The following is a 16,889-nucleotide window of genomic DNA, read 5'->3' as shown; positions in this document are numbered from 1 at the left end:
AGCATGACATGGTTTCTTACGATCTGCTAAGGCAGACAATACAAATGGCAGACTAGCTGGTTCCTTTTATATGTTGCTAAATGTGATAACTTGTAGGGACATGCTGACCCTTCATGTTTGGAAAATGATATTAAAATTGGGATGTGGGAGATTTCACACAAAAGAACAACGGTACTAGACACATTGGGGTCAATATTCAGTCCACAATGGCCAGTGTTTTTTAATGGTCAATGTGTAAGAAGGCACTGATGTATCACTGTGCAACAAACGTAAACAATCCACTACTAAGTAAATGTTCAATTCACACAATGTTCCTCAGAATGCCACACCATAGTATGTGTGGTAGCCGTCCTCACTGGAACTTTATATAGTGTGGAATATTGAACAATTGTGCAACTTTTCGCATTATCATTAATTTATAATTTATAAAGTGTTTGTGCTCATTAATAAAACTTGTTAAATATTGAAGAGTAAAAGTGATGGTAACTTAGCTTGTAACCGGATGTGCCTGTGCCCACCGACGCGTTTCAAAAATTTTCTTCAGGGTCGGGGACATAGAGGCTGTAAAACAGGGGTGTCCAATGTCGGTCCTCGAGGGCCGCAATCCAGTCGGGTTTTCGGGATTTCCCCAATGAATATGCATTGAAAGCAGTGCATGCAAATAGATCTCATGCATATTCATTGGGGAAATCCTGAAAACCCGACTGGATTGCGGCCCTCGAGGACCGACATTGGACACCCCTGCTGTAAAAGACTGTTCGAGCTAAATACCATGGACTTAATCTCACGAGTGATTGGATGACTTCTTCTATATGACGCTATGGCCATTGCGTTACAGAATTTCTATCTGTCAGTACCTTTTCATCGATTCTCTATCTGTCAGTCCTTTTCTTTTCAAGTTTCAGTCTGAGACTTTTATTTTTTAGTCAACATTTTCCTTCCAAGCTTCAGATTGGGACTTGTATTTTGAAGCACTTTTGTTTGCTTCCTTATTGGTCTCTCGGCAGTCACATGCAAGGGGGAGGGAGTATATCTATTCCACTCTGAACGCCCTGTCCATATTGTAAACCCGGCGACCAACATTGACAGACTAGCGTTCAGCCACAGATCCGGATAAGTTTTGGTAATTATACTTCATGCTTGACTTTTTTACCGGTTTGTGAGTTTATTACTGACTTGTTGTTTTTTTCATTCTTTTACAGCCTCTATGTCCCCGACCCTGAAGAAAATTTTTGAAACGCGTCGGTGGGGCACAGGCACATCCGGTTACAAGCTAAGTTACCATCACTTTTACTCTTCAATATTTAACAAGTTTTATTAATGAGCACAAACACTTTATAAATTATAAATTAATGATAATGCGAAAAGTTGCACAATTGTTCAATATTCCACACTATATAAAGTTCCAGTGAGGACGGCTACCACACATACTATGGTGTGGCATTCTGAGGAACATTGTGTGAATTGAACATTTACTTAGTAGTGGATTGTTTACGTTTGTTGCACAGTGTTTTTTAAGCCATATACTGCAGTAGGTTGAACTGAGCCCAGATATTCAATGCTGGGGCACAACCAGACCCCAATCCTGAATATCCAGGTTATGTGGTCACCTGGAAGCTAACTGCATACCAGTCAATATTCAGACCAGATTTTTTTTATTGTCCTAACTTTAATCAGTTAGTAAACTATTACTGCTAATACTGGTTCCACCCATGGATCGCCACAGCATTAGCATGATTCATGATTTGGTATCTTGACCCCAATTAATTTTGTACTGAGTGCTCATCATCATATCTTGCCCTTCATTTTCTGTTGTCCCCCATTAATGTGATGATAGCAACATTTGTCTCTGGGTTATTGCTATATCATGCTATTCATTTTCCCCAAGGGGCATAATCAAAAGAAACGTCTAAGTATGATTTGGACGTAGGGCACTAGTCGCCCAAAGTCAGCAGCTGCAAAATGTCTTTTCTTGAAAATTACGTCCAAAGTAATTTTATTTTAAAAAATCATCTATCTGGACATCCAGGCGTTTGATTGCCCACACCGCCACTACATCTATCTTTATACCACATTCTTGACCAAAAATATGTCCAAGTCTGAAAATCCCAGAACAAGACCTTTTGGAAGTGGGAGGGGCCAGCATTGTGATGGACTGGCCACCCAGACATGGCAACAGAGTAGTGGGGCACCTTACATGACACTACTGTGAACTTCACAAAAAGGGTGTCACATAAACATGTCACTACAACTCCCTTATAGGTCATGGTGAGCCCCCAAAACACCCCCAAAACCCACTATACCTACCTGTCTACAACCCCAATAGCCCTTATGGCTGCAAGTGGTACCTCTATGGCAGTACAGTATGGCAGTACAATAGGCTCACATTTTCCACCATTGATGTGGTTAGAGTGACTTATGGGCCTGGGTCCTCCTCTCTATGGTTCATTATCCCACCGCCCAGACTACTTAAGCCCTGTGCAGCTCTACTAGGCTTTCCTATGCCAGGTGATAATGTTCCGGAGGCAGGTATGTAAGTTTTTATTCTGAACTTTGTGGGCGTGCGACAGGGTCAGTGAACACAGGGGGGAGGGGGATCTTTACTTTGTTCCTTCAGTGGTTATCTGGTCACTTTGGATACCTTTCAGTTCAACCCACTGCAGTACGTGTCTTTACATTGTCTAAGTCACATCGTATAAGTTCTGTCTAGGCAGTCTCATCAAATCTTCAATTATCCCTGTAGGATGACTAAGTCTAGGTCAGCACAACAAAGAAAAATGGGGAGACCCAATGATCCACAGTGAAAACAATCCACCGATGAAAACATAAATAAAAACTGTGGATACAGATGTTCTGGAGATAAAAAATACTGTGATAAAAATCCAACTGGACCCTACACAGTCTGTGTTTCGGCGAACACGCCTTCCTCAGGGGTCCAATGGTTTGCAACCTCACATATAAAGAATTGGACTGAAAACAGTCTATTGTCTTTAAATATGTGAGCAAAGAACACCGCAGACAAGCTGTCTTTTAGATCATCCAAGTGCCGACTTGGGTGGTTTTTTAGACATATTTCATTTTCAATTATGAGCCCCCTAGTGTTTTGCTAACTTGTCTATGTCTGATCCAAATTTCCTCATCTTTGATATTTTTATTTTTCCACTTTTAATTTCATTTTTGTAAACCACCTTGATGTTTTCCATGAATGATGGTATAACAAATGTTCCAATAAATAAATAAAATATATGTATTTATTGAGATTTATTAATTGTCTTTATGATAAGATCCACCAAAGGCTGTGGTAGTCAGCACTGATATTCAGTTGCATTACCTGGTTAAGTGCCACTGAATATCAGCAGATGGCCAGCTCAGTTGGGTTTAACTGGGCAGGAGCTTCTCATGCCCTGTTAAACCCTTTCCAATACTGGGCACATTAGAATTGCAGAGGAAAGACCTCACTAGAAATCACTATAATTGTGGACAATCAAAACCTACCGAACTGAAAGGGACACTCATATGCAAGCCAATTTAATTTTAAAAATTTTCTTAGTGACTGCATTCTAATCTGCAATTCAATTTTATTTTATTTATATTTTGCATACATGTGGGGCTTCCTACAACCAGGAAGTTGTGCAGAGAGCCTTCCAGCCAGGAGAGATAATCTCCAAGGTAGGGAGAACGAGAGGGCACTCTCTAAAGTTGAAAGGGGATAGATTCCATACAAACGTAAGGAAGTTCTTCTTCACCCAGAGTGTGGTGGAGAGCTGGAACGCTCTTCCGAAGTCTGTTGTAGGGGAAAACACACTCCAGGGTTTCAAGACTAAGCTGGACAAGTTCCTGCTAAACTCGGATGTACGCAGGTGAGGCTGGACTCATTTAGAGCACTGGTCTTTGACCTGGGGCTGCCGCGTGAATGGACTGCCGGGCAGGATGGACCACTGGTCTGACCCAGCAGCGGCAATTCTTATGTTCTTATGTATGTTGGTCCTCCTGCCATCCTCCGAAATATTGGAGAACACCAGACCAGTTAACTAAAAGTTCACCTTGAACCTATTTAGGCATAGAGCAACTCACAAATTGTAGATTAGATTAAATTAAATTAGAAAAGGTGGCTCAACTCAACAAGAGAGATAAGATGAAGATTTTCCATGTCAATTTATTAAATAAATGGATCCTGATGACTGTAGCAACAGTTCAGAGGGGTGACTTTGGCCCAGAAGTCAAGACTGAGGAGGAACCCTCTACAAGTTCCCTTAAATGATCAGCTTTCTCCTCTATGGAGAGCTGACCTGGAACAATTGGTAAAACAAAACCAAGATGTGTTTTCACGGAAGCCAGGCTGAATTCACCTTGCAACTTGTGACATTATCATTGAGCTGGTAATGGTAGTCCGCCAACAGCCCTATCGGATCCTGGAAGCTTGGCAGCAGGTTGAGGTGAAAGAAATTTCTGACATGTGGAACTATGTGTTATTAAGGAATCAGCAAGTAACTGGTCTTCCCTCATCGTGTTGGTGTCAAAACCAGATGGGAGCATCTGGTTTGGCATCAATTTTCAGAAGCTGAATGCTGTCTCCAAGCTGGAAGCATATCCCATGCCAAAGTGTTTATGAACTGACTGAGAAGTTGGGAGGAGCCCAGTTCATTTCTACTCTGGACCTGACCAAGGGATATTTGCAGGTACCCCTTACACCTGCTGCCAAAGAGAAGACAGACTTTTTCATACTCAAAGGCTTTTCCTGGTTTATGCTGCTGCCTTTTGACCTTCAGGGAGCTCCTGTCACTTTTCAGCGCTGGTTGATCACCATCTCAAGCCGCATGGAACTTTGGGGATGTGAATATGCAGATCGCTGATATTTTAGCAGTTTGAAGTAATTCTTTTTCTATTTTTTCAGTGCTGCATCATGGACAAAGTTGGGATTATTGATGGTTCCAGCTCAGTTTTCCTATGCACATTTCTATTTGTAATTTGGGGCCACATATTTTGTATATGATGAAGATCTATTCATGTTCTGCATGGTCAGTGGTCTTCATCATCAGTATGAATACTTTGGAGGAAAGGCAGGAGAAGGGAGATAAGAAAGAGACATTTGAGTACCTACATGGCTTAAATGAGCATGAGATGAGTCTTTTATTTGAAAGGAAGCTCCATAATGAGATGGCATAGGATGAAGTTAAGAGGTGATAGGCTCAGGAGTAATCTAGGAAATACTTTTTTTTTTTACCAAAAGGGTGGTAGATGCCTGGAATAGTCTCCTGGTAGAGGTGGTGGAGACAAAGACTGTGTATGAATTCAAGAAAGCATGGGACATGCACATTGGATCTCTTAGAGAGAGTAGGAGATGTGGCTGGGTAGACTGGATGGGCCATTTGGCCTTTATCTTCCATCATGTTTTCTATGTTTTTTTGTTTCTATATTTACATGTAGTTTTTATAAGGAGAATTTTGTTCTGTTTTCAAAATAAGAGGTATGTTGGTGTATTCTAAGGACTGGTGTAAAATTTGCAGTGCTGCCTTTTCATATGCTCTGTGCTGTGGTTGGTTGCAGGAGATGTTGCAATTGTGAGGGTAGAACCACATTTACCTCACCATCTAAATTTGGCTTTGTATGAGTACGGCCACCTTCTTTCCTAGAAAAAAGGCATTGCATCTATTGTCATTGGGCAATGTGCAGGTATTCATTTTTCGTGTTCCTACATTTTTGTTCTTATTGTGAGGGCTGTACTGTATACTTAATTACAGCATCTAGAATACAAATATCTACTTTAGTGTTAGGCTTTTCTCCCAGCCCTCTAATCAAAAAAGCAATTAACTTGCTGGTCACACACATACAAGAACTAACACTGACTGCACATATTTTAACAGGACTTGCATATCCACTACTATTCTACTTCTTATGCAATTTTCTTTGAATTAGTCCCTTTATTTTCTAATTCCTGTTACTCTGTCTTATTTGTCTAAGGTCCACTTTTACAAAACTGCAGTAGTGATTCTTCTGTGGCAAATGCACAGAAGTCCATAGGAACTGAATGGGCTTTGGTGCATTTGCCAAGGAAGAATTGCTACTACAGCTTTATAAAAGGGACCTATGTGTTCTACCTTTGCTTACATCCTATGTTTTCTATTCAAATGCTTTATTGTGTTCATAGTTTAAGTAGCATACTATGCCATACTATGTACTGTTATTTGAATATTTTTACTACTATAATTGTCTATTATATATGTTCAACTTATTCTTGCTATACGCTATCTTGCTTGAATTTTTTTTTCAAAAAGGCAATACATACAATACCAAGTAACATTTTCTGTGAGCTATTGTAGTGCACACATTAAAGTTTCAAATAGATGAACCTGATGGGCCGCCGCGTGAGCAGACTGCTGGGCATGATGGACCTCAGGTCTGACCCAGCAGAGGCACGGCTTATGTTCTTATGTTACATTGCAACAGACATATTGATCTTTTTGTTTTGGGTTGTGCTGGTTTATTTATTCATGCTTACTCTGGACTGTATGAGGCTGTACTTGGATTTTCAGGATCCATCCTTATTTCATGTGCCCTTTCTTGAAACCAATTTTAAGATCCTTTTCTTTACTATGCTGACATTGAAAACCATCAGCAAACATCTTAAGTGGGGAAAGTTATCAATGTGAGCTACTGTTAACAACAAATAACATGTCTTAACTCCAGTTATTAGTAACTAGGGGTCTCATAATTTAAAAAAAACGTTCAAAAAGTGGCCTAAATCAGTACTTGGATGATAAAAATGAAAGATCGTCCAAGTACCGATAATCAAAGCTGGTTTTAACCAGCTTAGGCCTTTACCTTGCCTCTGAACGCCTAGAGCGAAAAGAGGCATTTTTAGAGGAGGGGAAAGGACGGGAGGTGGACTGACCTAGACTTAGTAGTACTGCAAGTATAACCAAAAGTTTAACCAGATTGCCTAATTGGAACTTATACGTTTTGATTTAGATCAAGTCAAAACAGGTATAAGTTCCGAATAGGGGCTGATCGCAGCAACCTGCCCACCACCAGTCCCTCCTGCAGAAGACGCAGCCCCCCCGTGACCCCCCCATGAATACTGGCAAGAGGGATTCCAAGCCCTCCTGCCGAAAACACAACCCCCCACTAACCCCTGAACCCCCCCCCCCCGAATGCCGGCAGGAGGGATCTCAATCCTTCCTGCTGAAGACGGCCCCCCACCCTCTGTGAACCCAGCGAACCCTCGAATGCATCCTGAAAACCCCCACCACCATCCCAGACCCCCCACTAACCTTAACGTTGGTCTCCTATGGGTGGGCCTTAGGCGCCTGGGCCAATCAGGCCCTAGGCCCCACCCCGGTGCATCTCATTATGCACCGGGAAGGGGCAGGCCCACCATTCTGAGGATGTCGGGCCTACCAGCTGGCCGGACCGGGGACCTGTCCGTCCAGCCAACTTTAAGGTTAGTGGGGGGCCAGGATGGTGGTGGGTTCACTCAGGGGGGTGGGGGCCATCTTCGGCAGGACTTGGGATCCCTCCTGCCAGTATTCGTGGGGGGGTTTGCGGGGGGCTGCATCTTCGGCAGGAGGATTTGGGATCCCTCCTGTCGGTATTCATGGGGGGTGGGGGTTTCAGGGGTTTGCAGGGGGGGCTGCGTCTTCGACAGGAGGGCTTGGGATCCCTCCTGCCAGTATTGTCAGGGGGTGGGGGGTTCACGAGGGGGGGGAGGCTGTGTCTTCGGCAGGAGGGCCTGGGATACCTCCTTCCGGTATTGTCAGGAGTTCGAGGATGCTGGCATAAGAACATAAGAACATAAGCAGTGCCTCCGCCGGGTCAGACCACAGGTCCATCCCGCCCAGCAGTCCGCTCCCGCGGCGGCCCAAAACAGGTCAAGACCTGTCTGAATCACCAGAAGGGGCTCCCCTGCCACCCTGGTTTCCCATTTAAGTCCTGCCTTCCCATCGAAGTCCTAGCCCTCCGGTCTTGCACATGCACGACCAGGTTAGTTTATACTCATTACCTGATTTACTTCCTATACTTGTGTTACCTCCCAGCTCCTCCCTCAGTATCCCACGATCCCTTTATCCCTCAGGAATCCATCCAATCCAGAAGGGCTTGGGCTTGGGATCCCTCCTGCCGATTCACGGCCATTCGGGGGGGGGATCACGATCGCGGCAGGAGAGATTAGGCATCTCTCCTGCCGCGATCATTGCGGGGGAGAGGGAGATTATGTAACCGGTGTTGTTTTTGACAGAATCCAGCTTTTAGGCAAAGAACTGGTCCCTCCTTTACCTAAAAGGTCTTGTTTTGAGTGTTTGGGATTCGGGTGATTTTTTTGGTTGGGAATGTGTTTTAAGGTTAGACGATGTGGTGGTCTGGGCGATTAAACTGCTGAACATAGAGGTAGGCCATTCTAAAAATAACCCTCATTTTGGATGGTTTTTTTGAGATTGGACATTTCCCTGCTGCTACTTTCAGCATTTAGGGACTGAGGCCAAAAGGGGACTTAGATGGTTTTTTTTAAATTATGCCCCTCCACGTGTCATTGCATAAAATGATATATGCTTAAATAGCATGAATTATTGGTAAAATAAAATGTTTCAACAGAAGCTCAAATTGATAATTATGCCTCTCAATTGGCTGGAAACATAACGAAAGAAATAGTCCTTTAAACCCAGGAGTTAGCTGGGCTGACTCCTACAGTTGGCACTGAGCCCCGATATTCAATTGAATATCTGGTTTATTTTTGGCCACTATAAACTTAGCCAGCTAAGTCGATATTCATCACTGGCCGACTAAGTTTATAGTGGCCAAAGCTAGACCAGATATTTACAAAGCCTGATTTGGCCACTAAACTTAGCTGGCTAGTTTTTAAAATTTCACAACATAGCTGGCAATGTACTTGTCATTCACTGGCCATCTTACACTGAATATTAGTGCTTAGCCAACTAAGTGCTATTTAACCAGCCAGAAGCTGTCCTGGCCAGTTAAATAACGCTGAATATAGGCCGGAATAGCAGCTAGCTAAAAGACAGAGCAGAAATCCAGGGGTTGCCAGTTCAAGTACCTTTTTATTATTTTTCTTTCATTTTTGTGTGTGAGCATTCCAGCAACAGAAAAATCTCTGCTGTGACTTTTAAAAAATTTTAAGTACAGTGGAGAACTGTAGCCTAGACATGCCATGTACCAGGGCTAAATAGGGACATCCATCTTTTTGAACATGGATGTCTCTTCCCCTTCTGCAATAAAAGCTGGATGTCCATCTTTTTGCCCCACCCTAGTCCTCCTACCCAAAACATGCCCAGATGCCATATGAATGTACTGCAGTGTTAGACATCCATATCCTGGCTTTATAAAATCAGTATTTGGACGTCTATGCAATATGTATGTCCAAATGCTGGTTTTCGTAAGTCCAAAAAACTAATAGAGCTTCTAAATAAGCACCACAGTCTCAACTAGCTGTATGCTATAATGAAACCATAGATCTTTTTCTTCTTTAGGATAGTACATTTGATTGCTGGTAATGAATACTAGTGATATAACAGTATACCTTATAAAGGCTCGCACTCTGCATCCTTGAAACCAGCTCTGAATTGTCACAGCAGCTTTATATTCTAGAAATCGGTAATCTTCTGCAAGCCTAAAAATACACAAGAAAGCAACCTATGAGTTGTCAAATTAAATAATAATCAACATTAATTATCCAGGGGCACTGATTTAGCACATGGCTAACAGTACTGCAGGTTAGTAACTTCTACAGGATATGAACAATGCAATTTGCTATCAACCTTATAAACTGTGTTATTTTACTTTCAAGGAGCATCATAAAGAAGCTGATATTAAAAAAACAAAAACACAATTTCAAGTTTCAATTTATTTGATATACCGCAAAAACAACTACAGTTAGTCTAAGATGGTTTACAATAATAATATATTAAAAACAAAAAAATTAAAAAGACATAACAAGGGAGGCAATAAACAAAAACAAAAATACAACCAACATACAAACAAAAATGGGTACAAGGGGAATAAAGAAAGGGAAGGTTGCAATAAAAACAGTTTAAGCTTAAATTGTTGGCTATTGGGGCTACTTTTTTCTGTAGTTTCCATGTAGATGCTTTATTACTTACAAGAAGTATGTTTATAATGATCCAATGCAGCTGGAAGCTTTTCTTATGAATAAATAATTTAGGCCCTCTTTTACTAAGGTACACTAACCGATTAGCGTGCGCTAAATGCTAACGCGCGCATGTTAGTCTATGGACTTGTTAGCATTTAGCGCGCATTAATCGAATTAGCATGCGCTAATCAGTTAGCGCACATTAGTAAAAGAGGGGGTTAGTTTACCTTTATAATTTATCCCCCCCCCCCCTTTTATCAAGCTGCACTAGAGGTTTTTATCATGGGCTGGTGAAGTAAGTTCTCCAAAATTCATAGCAATTCTATGAGCGATGGAGCATTTACCGTGCTGGCTTGTGCTAAAAACCTGTAGCTCAGCTTAATAAAAGGGGCTCTTAGATTTTTTTAAAATTTTATAAAATTTAAATGGGTAATTAAGAGGAAGATTATAATACTCTATAACACCCTATTGAATAATTTATATATGTTTCACTCTGCTAAGAATACGTTAGTTTAACAAAATGTGGGTATGTAGTCAAATTTCCTTATCGTTTGAATGATCTATTTCTTGTCTAAGCTAAATTTATATTTTCTTGTAATGTCTATCTGAATTGCAATAAAACAACAAAAAAAAACCCCTCCACCTATACAGACCTCCATCCTCCTCTGGAACATAGAGGGGGTCTCCCTGGTATTTAGTGGATGGGGCAGGCAATTCCAAGTCACTGAAGCCCATTTGACTTCAGATCCAAAATAGGACCAGATGACCCCTCTAACTGTAGTCTTATGGTACTACCACTTGGGTCAAACCAGTAAATAAGGCCCATGCACCCTTATTTAGCAGGTTGACCCCTAGCAGTAGTACCATTCCAACCACTAGACACCACAGAAATTCCTAGTAATTTCCAGGAGAGGCTTGACTGGGGTTCTTTGGGGTGTGGGGAGGGGGAGGGGAGGGAAGGGAGTCCAGTGGGGCTTTTAAGATGATGCCCAGTTGCATTAGACTGCATGTTAGAGGTTAGGGAGAAAAATGAAGTCAAGCTCAAAGCTGGTGTCATTTTCCATGAATAACAAAGCTTGTGAAGATTCTAACAAGCTGTATTATTCGATTTGCATAATAATAAGGTGCTTTGTATATGTTTCCATGCTTTGCATTTCATTATTTGCTAGCGCACATTGTGGTAACCTAACATGTATTATGATAAAATAATGCATAATTTAGCCATTTAACCTGTCTTTTGGCAAGTATTTGCATTATTACTTTAATAGTATGCATAAAAATTGAGTACAAAGTATTGTATATAACTGAAAATTGAAGAGGCAACAAGAAAATGGTATATCAGTTCACAATCCACAAAGACCAGGCCTACACATTGCTGAGAGATGGAGCAGAGAAAAAGTCTGTGCTAAGATATACTATCTGTCTTCTGAACAGTTTGCAAAAAATAAAATATATTTTTGTTTAAATCATTCTTATTAAAGATACAAAGATATATGAAGAATTCTTTTTTTTATTATTCTTTATACATTTGTTACGAAACAAATTACAGACATATGTATTTCAATTAAACAACAGAAAAATTATAGAAAACATCATCCTTGAATCATATGCTAGTCCATATTATTAAGGCTGCAATGTATCCTATAAAGTCTACAGGAAATCATCAACAAAAAAAGATAAAAGAAATCATTACATTCAGTTGGAGCAGGATATTTCTCAAATTTTTCATTTATTTTCTACTTTTTCATCAACCTCCACATTAGTTAACACATCTTTCTCTATCACTGATTTATCTTTCAAAAACATTTCTAACTTAGAAGGTTCTACAAATGTGAACTTATTTATTCCCATAGGAAATCAGGCATTTACAAGAAAATTTAAGGTTAAAAAAAAAACCCAGCTCCTACAATTAAAACACGAGGTTTTAACTGCAGGAACTTTTTTCTCCTATACTGAGTCTGCTTGGCTACATCTGGAAATACTTGACCACAAAACTTTTCCTGTCTTTTAGCAAAGAACATTTTGTTTCTCTAGCTCTGTTCTAAATGTAACTAATAGTATAGTCCACTTTTCAATATACAGTACACTTCTCCCTCCGTATCCGTGGTTTCTGTATCTGCGGATTCGCTTATTTGTGATTTTTTCGATGCTGACTCCGCTAACCCTTTTCTTAATCAGAAAGCAATTAAAGAAAAAACAGTGCCTTTTGGAGGGCTCACCTGACAGCAATAAGCGCATCATTTCCTCCGCCAGCCTCTGTCGCCTCTCACAGCACAGAACTGAAAAAGAAAGCGCAGGAAACGCAAGCGCTTTGAAAACTGACACGTTCTTCATACAGGCCCCTGCCCCCTCTCGTTGAGCAGAGCCTGCACGAAATCCAGCCAGCCCAACCAGCAAGATCAAGAGAGAGCTGCTCACGTATGTGGCATCCGGCACACTCCCCAGGTACCTTCAGGCAGGCCCCTGCACCACCCCCTCTCATCGCGACACACAGCGGAAGCAAAGCCTGCACAAAGCCCAGCCAGCCCAACCAGTTCACGTACCAGGTACCTTCAGCTGCAGAGTCTCTAGCTATTCACGATTTCAATAGCAAAATGCTGGCTGTTACAAAAAAACACAAATAACATATAAAAAGTTATTTGCGGTTTTTCTGTAATCACACCTATGGTCCGCCTGCATCCCCCATGAATACGGAAGGAGAAGTGTAGTCCTTGGAAGACTCCAAGAACTGGGAGATATTCAAACTGTCAGGAGAGACTAGTTGATCGATTTGGCCTTCCTCTGCAACAATTTTAGAGCCTCTAGATATATAGGCTCGGATTCCGTAAAGGATGCCCAGGAGGGACATCCTATACAGAATCGGGTTAGAGTAGAAGTGGCCGCTACACTTATCGTGGCAAGGGATCTCCCTGCCGCGATAAGTATAGTGGCCGCCTGTCCAATTGCCGGCAGGAGGGTGCCCAATCCCTCTGCTGGAGGATGCCCCCCCTCCGGACCCCACCGCGCTAACACCCCTCCCCTGCGTTAACACCCACCAATGAGCACCCCTAACCTCCCCCCCCACACTAACCTCCCCCCCCAACTAACTTCTAATTGTTGGCCGGCCGGCCGGGTCTTGCTATCGTCCAGCTGACAGGCCCGCCTCGTCAAAATGAGGCGGGCCCGCCCCTTCCCGGCCCATCCCACGAAGCCTAAGGCCTGACTGGCCCAGGCTCTAGACACCTGGACCAATCAGGCCTTAGGCATAGCGGGTCCGCCCATCCCCACTAAGCCTAAGGCCTTGTCATTTCAACAAGACGGGTCTGCCAGCTGGATGGTAGCAAGACCCGGCCGGCCGGCCAACAATTAGAGGTTAGTTTGGGGGTAGGTTAGTTGGGGGGGTTGTTAGGGGTGATCATCAATGGGTGTTAGCACGGGGGAGGGGTGTTAGCACGGGGAGGGTCTGGAGGGGGGCGTCCTCCAGCAGGAGGGATTGGGTACCCTTCTGTTGGCAATCGGTAGTGTGGGGGGGCATCTTCTGGCAGGAGGGGTTGGGCACCCTCCTGCCGGCAATCGGACAGGCGGCTGCGGCCGCTATACTTATTGCGGCAGGGAAATCCCTTGCCGCAATAAGTAAAGCGGCCGCGTCTACTTACAATGTAGCCCAGCATTTTGCTGGCCTACATTGTAAGCGTCTCTTCCTCTCCTAGGGAGACATGTAGGGCCGCCTAGGTTCGCCTAAGGCCCTTAGGCGAGCTTAGGCGTCTTGCGGGCCTCCCTACGCTCCTGGAGGTGCCTTCAATATAAGCAGCCTACCTGGGGAGCATTTTTTAAAAAAACGTGCATCCCGATTGACTGATTAGACAGCCGTAGGACCCCTGCAGCTGCCTAAAATCGGGATGCATTTTGCAGAATCAGGGCCATAATATATATTATCTGGGGAAAAAGAACCCACAGCTGGGTATTGAAGAATATCTCTTAAATACATTTTCAAAAGCTCTAAAGGAGCTAAATAGTTTGAAATAGGAAAATTAAGAAACCTAAGATTCTTATTTCTGATTAAATTTTCCATCTTTTCGATTTGAAAATGTAACGACACATTATCTTTAATATTAGATCTTACTACTGACTGCAGTGTATTAACAGAGGTTTCTACCTTTTCCATTTTATTTTCAACCAGACTCAACTGCGTCGCATTTTAGCTACTTTAATTGTAATATTGTTAGAAAATTGACATAACTTAGAAACAGTGCTTTGTAGAGAAGTCTCAATACGATTCACTACTAGCCAAACATTCTGCAAAGTAATTGTTTTTTCCTTTCGGAAAGACTCAATATTAGATCCCATCTCCATTTGTACTGGGACCAAATCATAGGTGCTAGTTGACAAAGCACTCTGCCTATCAATATCAACATTTGTAGCTTCTTTCAAAAGTTGTACGGGAGGGGATTCAGTCTCATCTTTGGAGGCTGAACCAATACTTCTGTTAGATCTTAAAAGGGTTGAAGAGAAGGTGTAGGCTCTCCAGAGGATAAAGAGGCAGGCTCAGATAAATTCACCTCATCAGCTTTTGTGTTTACTGAAGTTAGCTGTAGAAATATATCTAAAGACACTATAGCAGAAGAAATAAATTTTACCTTCTTTTTCCCCATATTAACATTCACCAAATATTAAAAATATCAGAAAACTGCAAGTCCTCAAGTCTCCTCTGGGCTCCTCTGGGCTCATAAGGGGCGTGCCCTGCCCCTTAGGCTACACCCCTTCAGACTCACAAACGCGGGCTCGCATCTGCGGGCTGCGTTCTACGGTGGGAAGTTCTTTTAAAGGCCCGAAATCCTCCGAAGCACTCTGGCAGCCCAAACCATTCTATATCTAGTCTTTGCTCTGTATTTACAACATTCTTTCCCCCTTTGCTTCCCCTTTTCTTTCCCCTTAAAATCTCCAATTATTTTATAAAGCCAATTACTTCAGTGTGGTGGAAAAAAAGCAGGTCAGAGTGATTAGCAAGGCCTGACACAAAAGGAGGGGGGTCTCCATTGTCAGGATAGGAAGAGGAGCAGAGGAGCCAATAGAAGAGAAAGGGGGTGGGGCAAGACAAGCAGCAGGCCTCCTTTAAAGTGAGTCATCACCCAGCGCAGCCATCTTTTGTGCAGTGTGCTGGGAGGAAGTTGCAGTTGAATCTCCCCACAACAAAAAAATCTCAAGTATAAATGCGTATTTCACTCAATGTTCACATTCTCTTGTGTGAAAACTTGGAACGACCTCCCAACAATCATCAGATCCAAAAATAAATACACCACATTTTGCAAGAAACTAAAGACCTTTCTTTTCGACCCCACAAATGCTACTAGCGACTGACTGCATCAGACTCTATCTACCTCATGACATCTTTCTTCAAACCTTCTAGTTCTCTTGTATATATTCTCCCTTTAATGTTCATTCAATGTACCTCCGACAGCTCTGCTGAGTTGTTCCAATCCACCTCTTTAATTGCATGATACGACAATCTCCACCTCAAGGTATCTCTAGTGCTTCCTGCACTGTAATGCATATCTAAACCTCCAAATGTACTGTAAATTGCCTTGAAACTCTGTAGGCATAGCGTGACTCATAAATTCTAGATTAGATTAGATTAGATTAGATTAGGAAGAGAACAATTTTGTGAAAGTACCCCACACTAATTCAGCCTCTAAGCCTGCCAGGGTTAAGATTAGCTAAAACCTAGGTCTAGGTACAATGTCAAAAAGGCAATAGGGAGCCTGTTCTCCTTTGAGTCAGTTATAAAAACAGTGTCCCAATATTGTGGTCTAATATTTTAGAGGAAACACTAAAGCTAGATTCCCGTCTGCTTTGTAAATATCTTGTAGTATCTGTTACAAAAGCAAAGAAGTTACTTCCAGTGACCAGGGCAAATCCATTAACCTAACTTGCCAAAACTCTACCTGTACAAGCAATCTAGCTCAAAGCTTCCCATTTTGGATAGGCCAACTTACTTTATTTAAAATTATTTAGCCTTCTTAGATGGAGAATACTTGTTTTTTAAACTCAGGCTCACATGCATATACTGTACAGTAAGTCACTCCTCCTCTCACATATTTATGGCATCTCTGTGTTCATCTTCTGAAATGAGATGCATTAGGACAAGGTGGTGGTGGAGAGCAGGAAGAGAGACCAAGTTTCTTCTAAAAGCAAAAGTGAGAATAGGAGTGTTATACTATCATTCATGATCCACACAGTGGAGAAGCAGGTTTGGGCCAAATGTGGCAAGCAGCAGGGATCCTTGAAGGAGCTCCCACTACCACTTTGTGCAAAGCAGGCCAGTGCAAAGCCACAGCCCAATGCATCTCAGGCCCAAGAAAGCATGAGCAGATGAAGGAGCAGAGGCATGAGGCAGGTGTTGAGGTGGGGGAAGGAACAGAAGCAGGTGGCAAGTGCAAAGAGAGAAAGGAACCATTTCACACACAAAATCAGTGGAGGGGTTCTCTGGAGAAGCTTTCTCCTTTCCTGTGAAGGAATGGAGGCTGAGAAACAACCAGTGGCGCTCTCCTCTTACAGAACTTCACTTTTTCATTCTGAACCTCAGGAGTACTCAAATTCAACATAATATTCTATGGGAGAAATTCAGAGCCAGAACTTGGCTAGTAGTGAAGACCTCAAAAAAAGTGCTCATTGACTGCTGCGGTCTAGACCTTGTTGTTGATTAACACCTTCCTTCCCCAGTGCATTTGATATCAACACTGGGGCATCTAACATCAACACCCTTTGATACCTCAGTATCAATAAAAAGCTTCCAGGCAGTCCATGCATCTTA

General features: G+C 42.4%; 1 protein-coding gene across 3 annotated transcripts in view; it reads right to left on the bottom strand.

Moving 5' to 3' along the window:
* SPATA17 (spermatogenesis associated 17) overlaps positions 1-16,889 on the bottom strand; it is a 293,753-nt gene that overhangs the window by 252,798 nt on the left and 24,066 nt on the right. For all 3 annotated transcript variants that reach the window (XM_033936576.1, XM_033936575.1, XM_033936573.1), the window contains exon 2: positions 9,530-9,619. In XM_033936576.1, coding sequence (XP_033792467.1) covers positions 9,530-9,619 — 90 coding nt within the window. The remainder of the gene's footprint in view (positions 1-9,529; positions 9,620-16,889) is intronic.

Source organism: Geotrypetes seraphini, chromosome 3, assembly GCF_902459505.1.
Source record: "Geotrypetes seraphini chromosome 3, aGeoSer1.1, whole genome shotgun sequence".
Taxonomy (NCBI): domain Eukaryota; kingdom Metazoa; phylum Chordata; class Amphibia; order Gymnophiona; family Dermophiidae; genus Geotrypetes; species Geotrypetes seraphini.
This window is presented reverse-complemented; position numbering and strand designations above follow the sequence as displayed.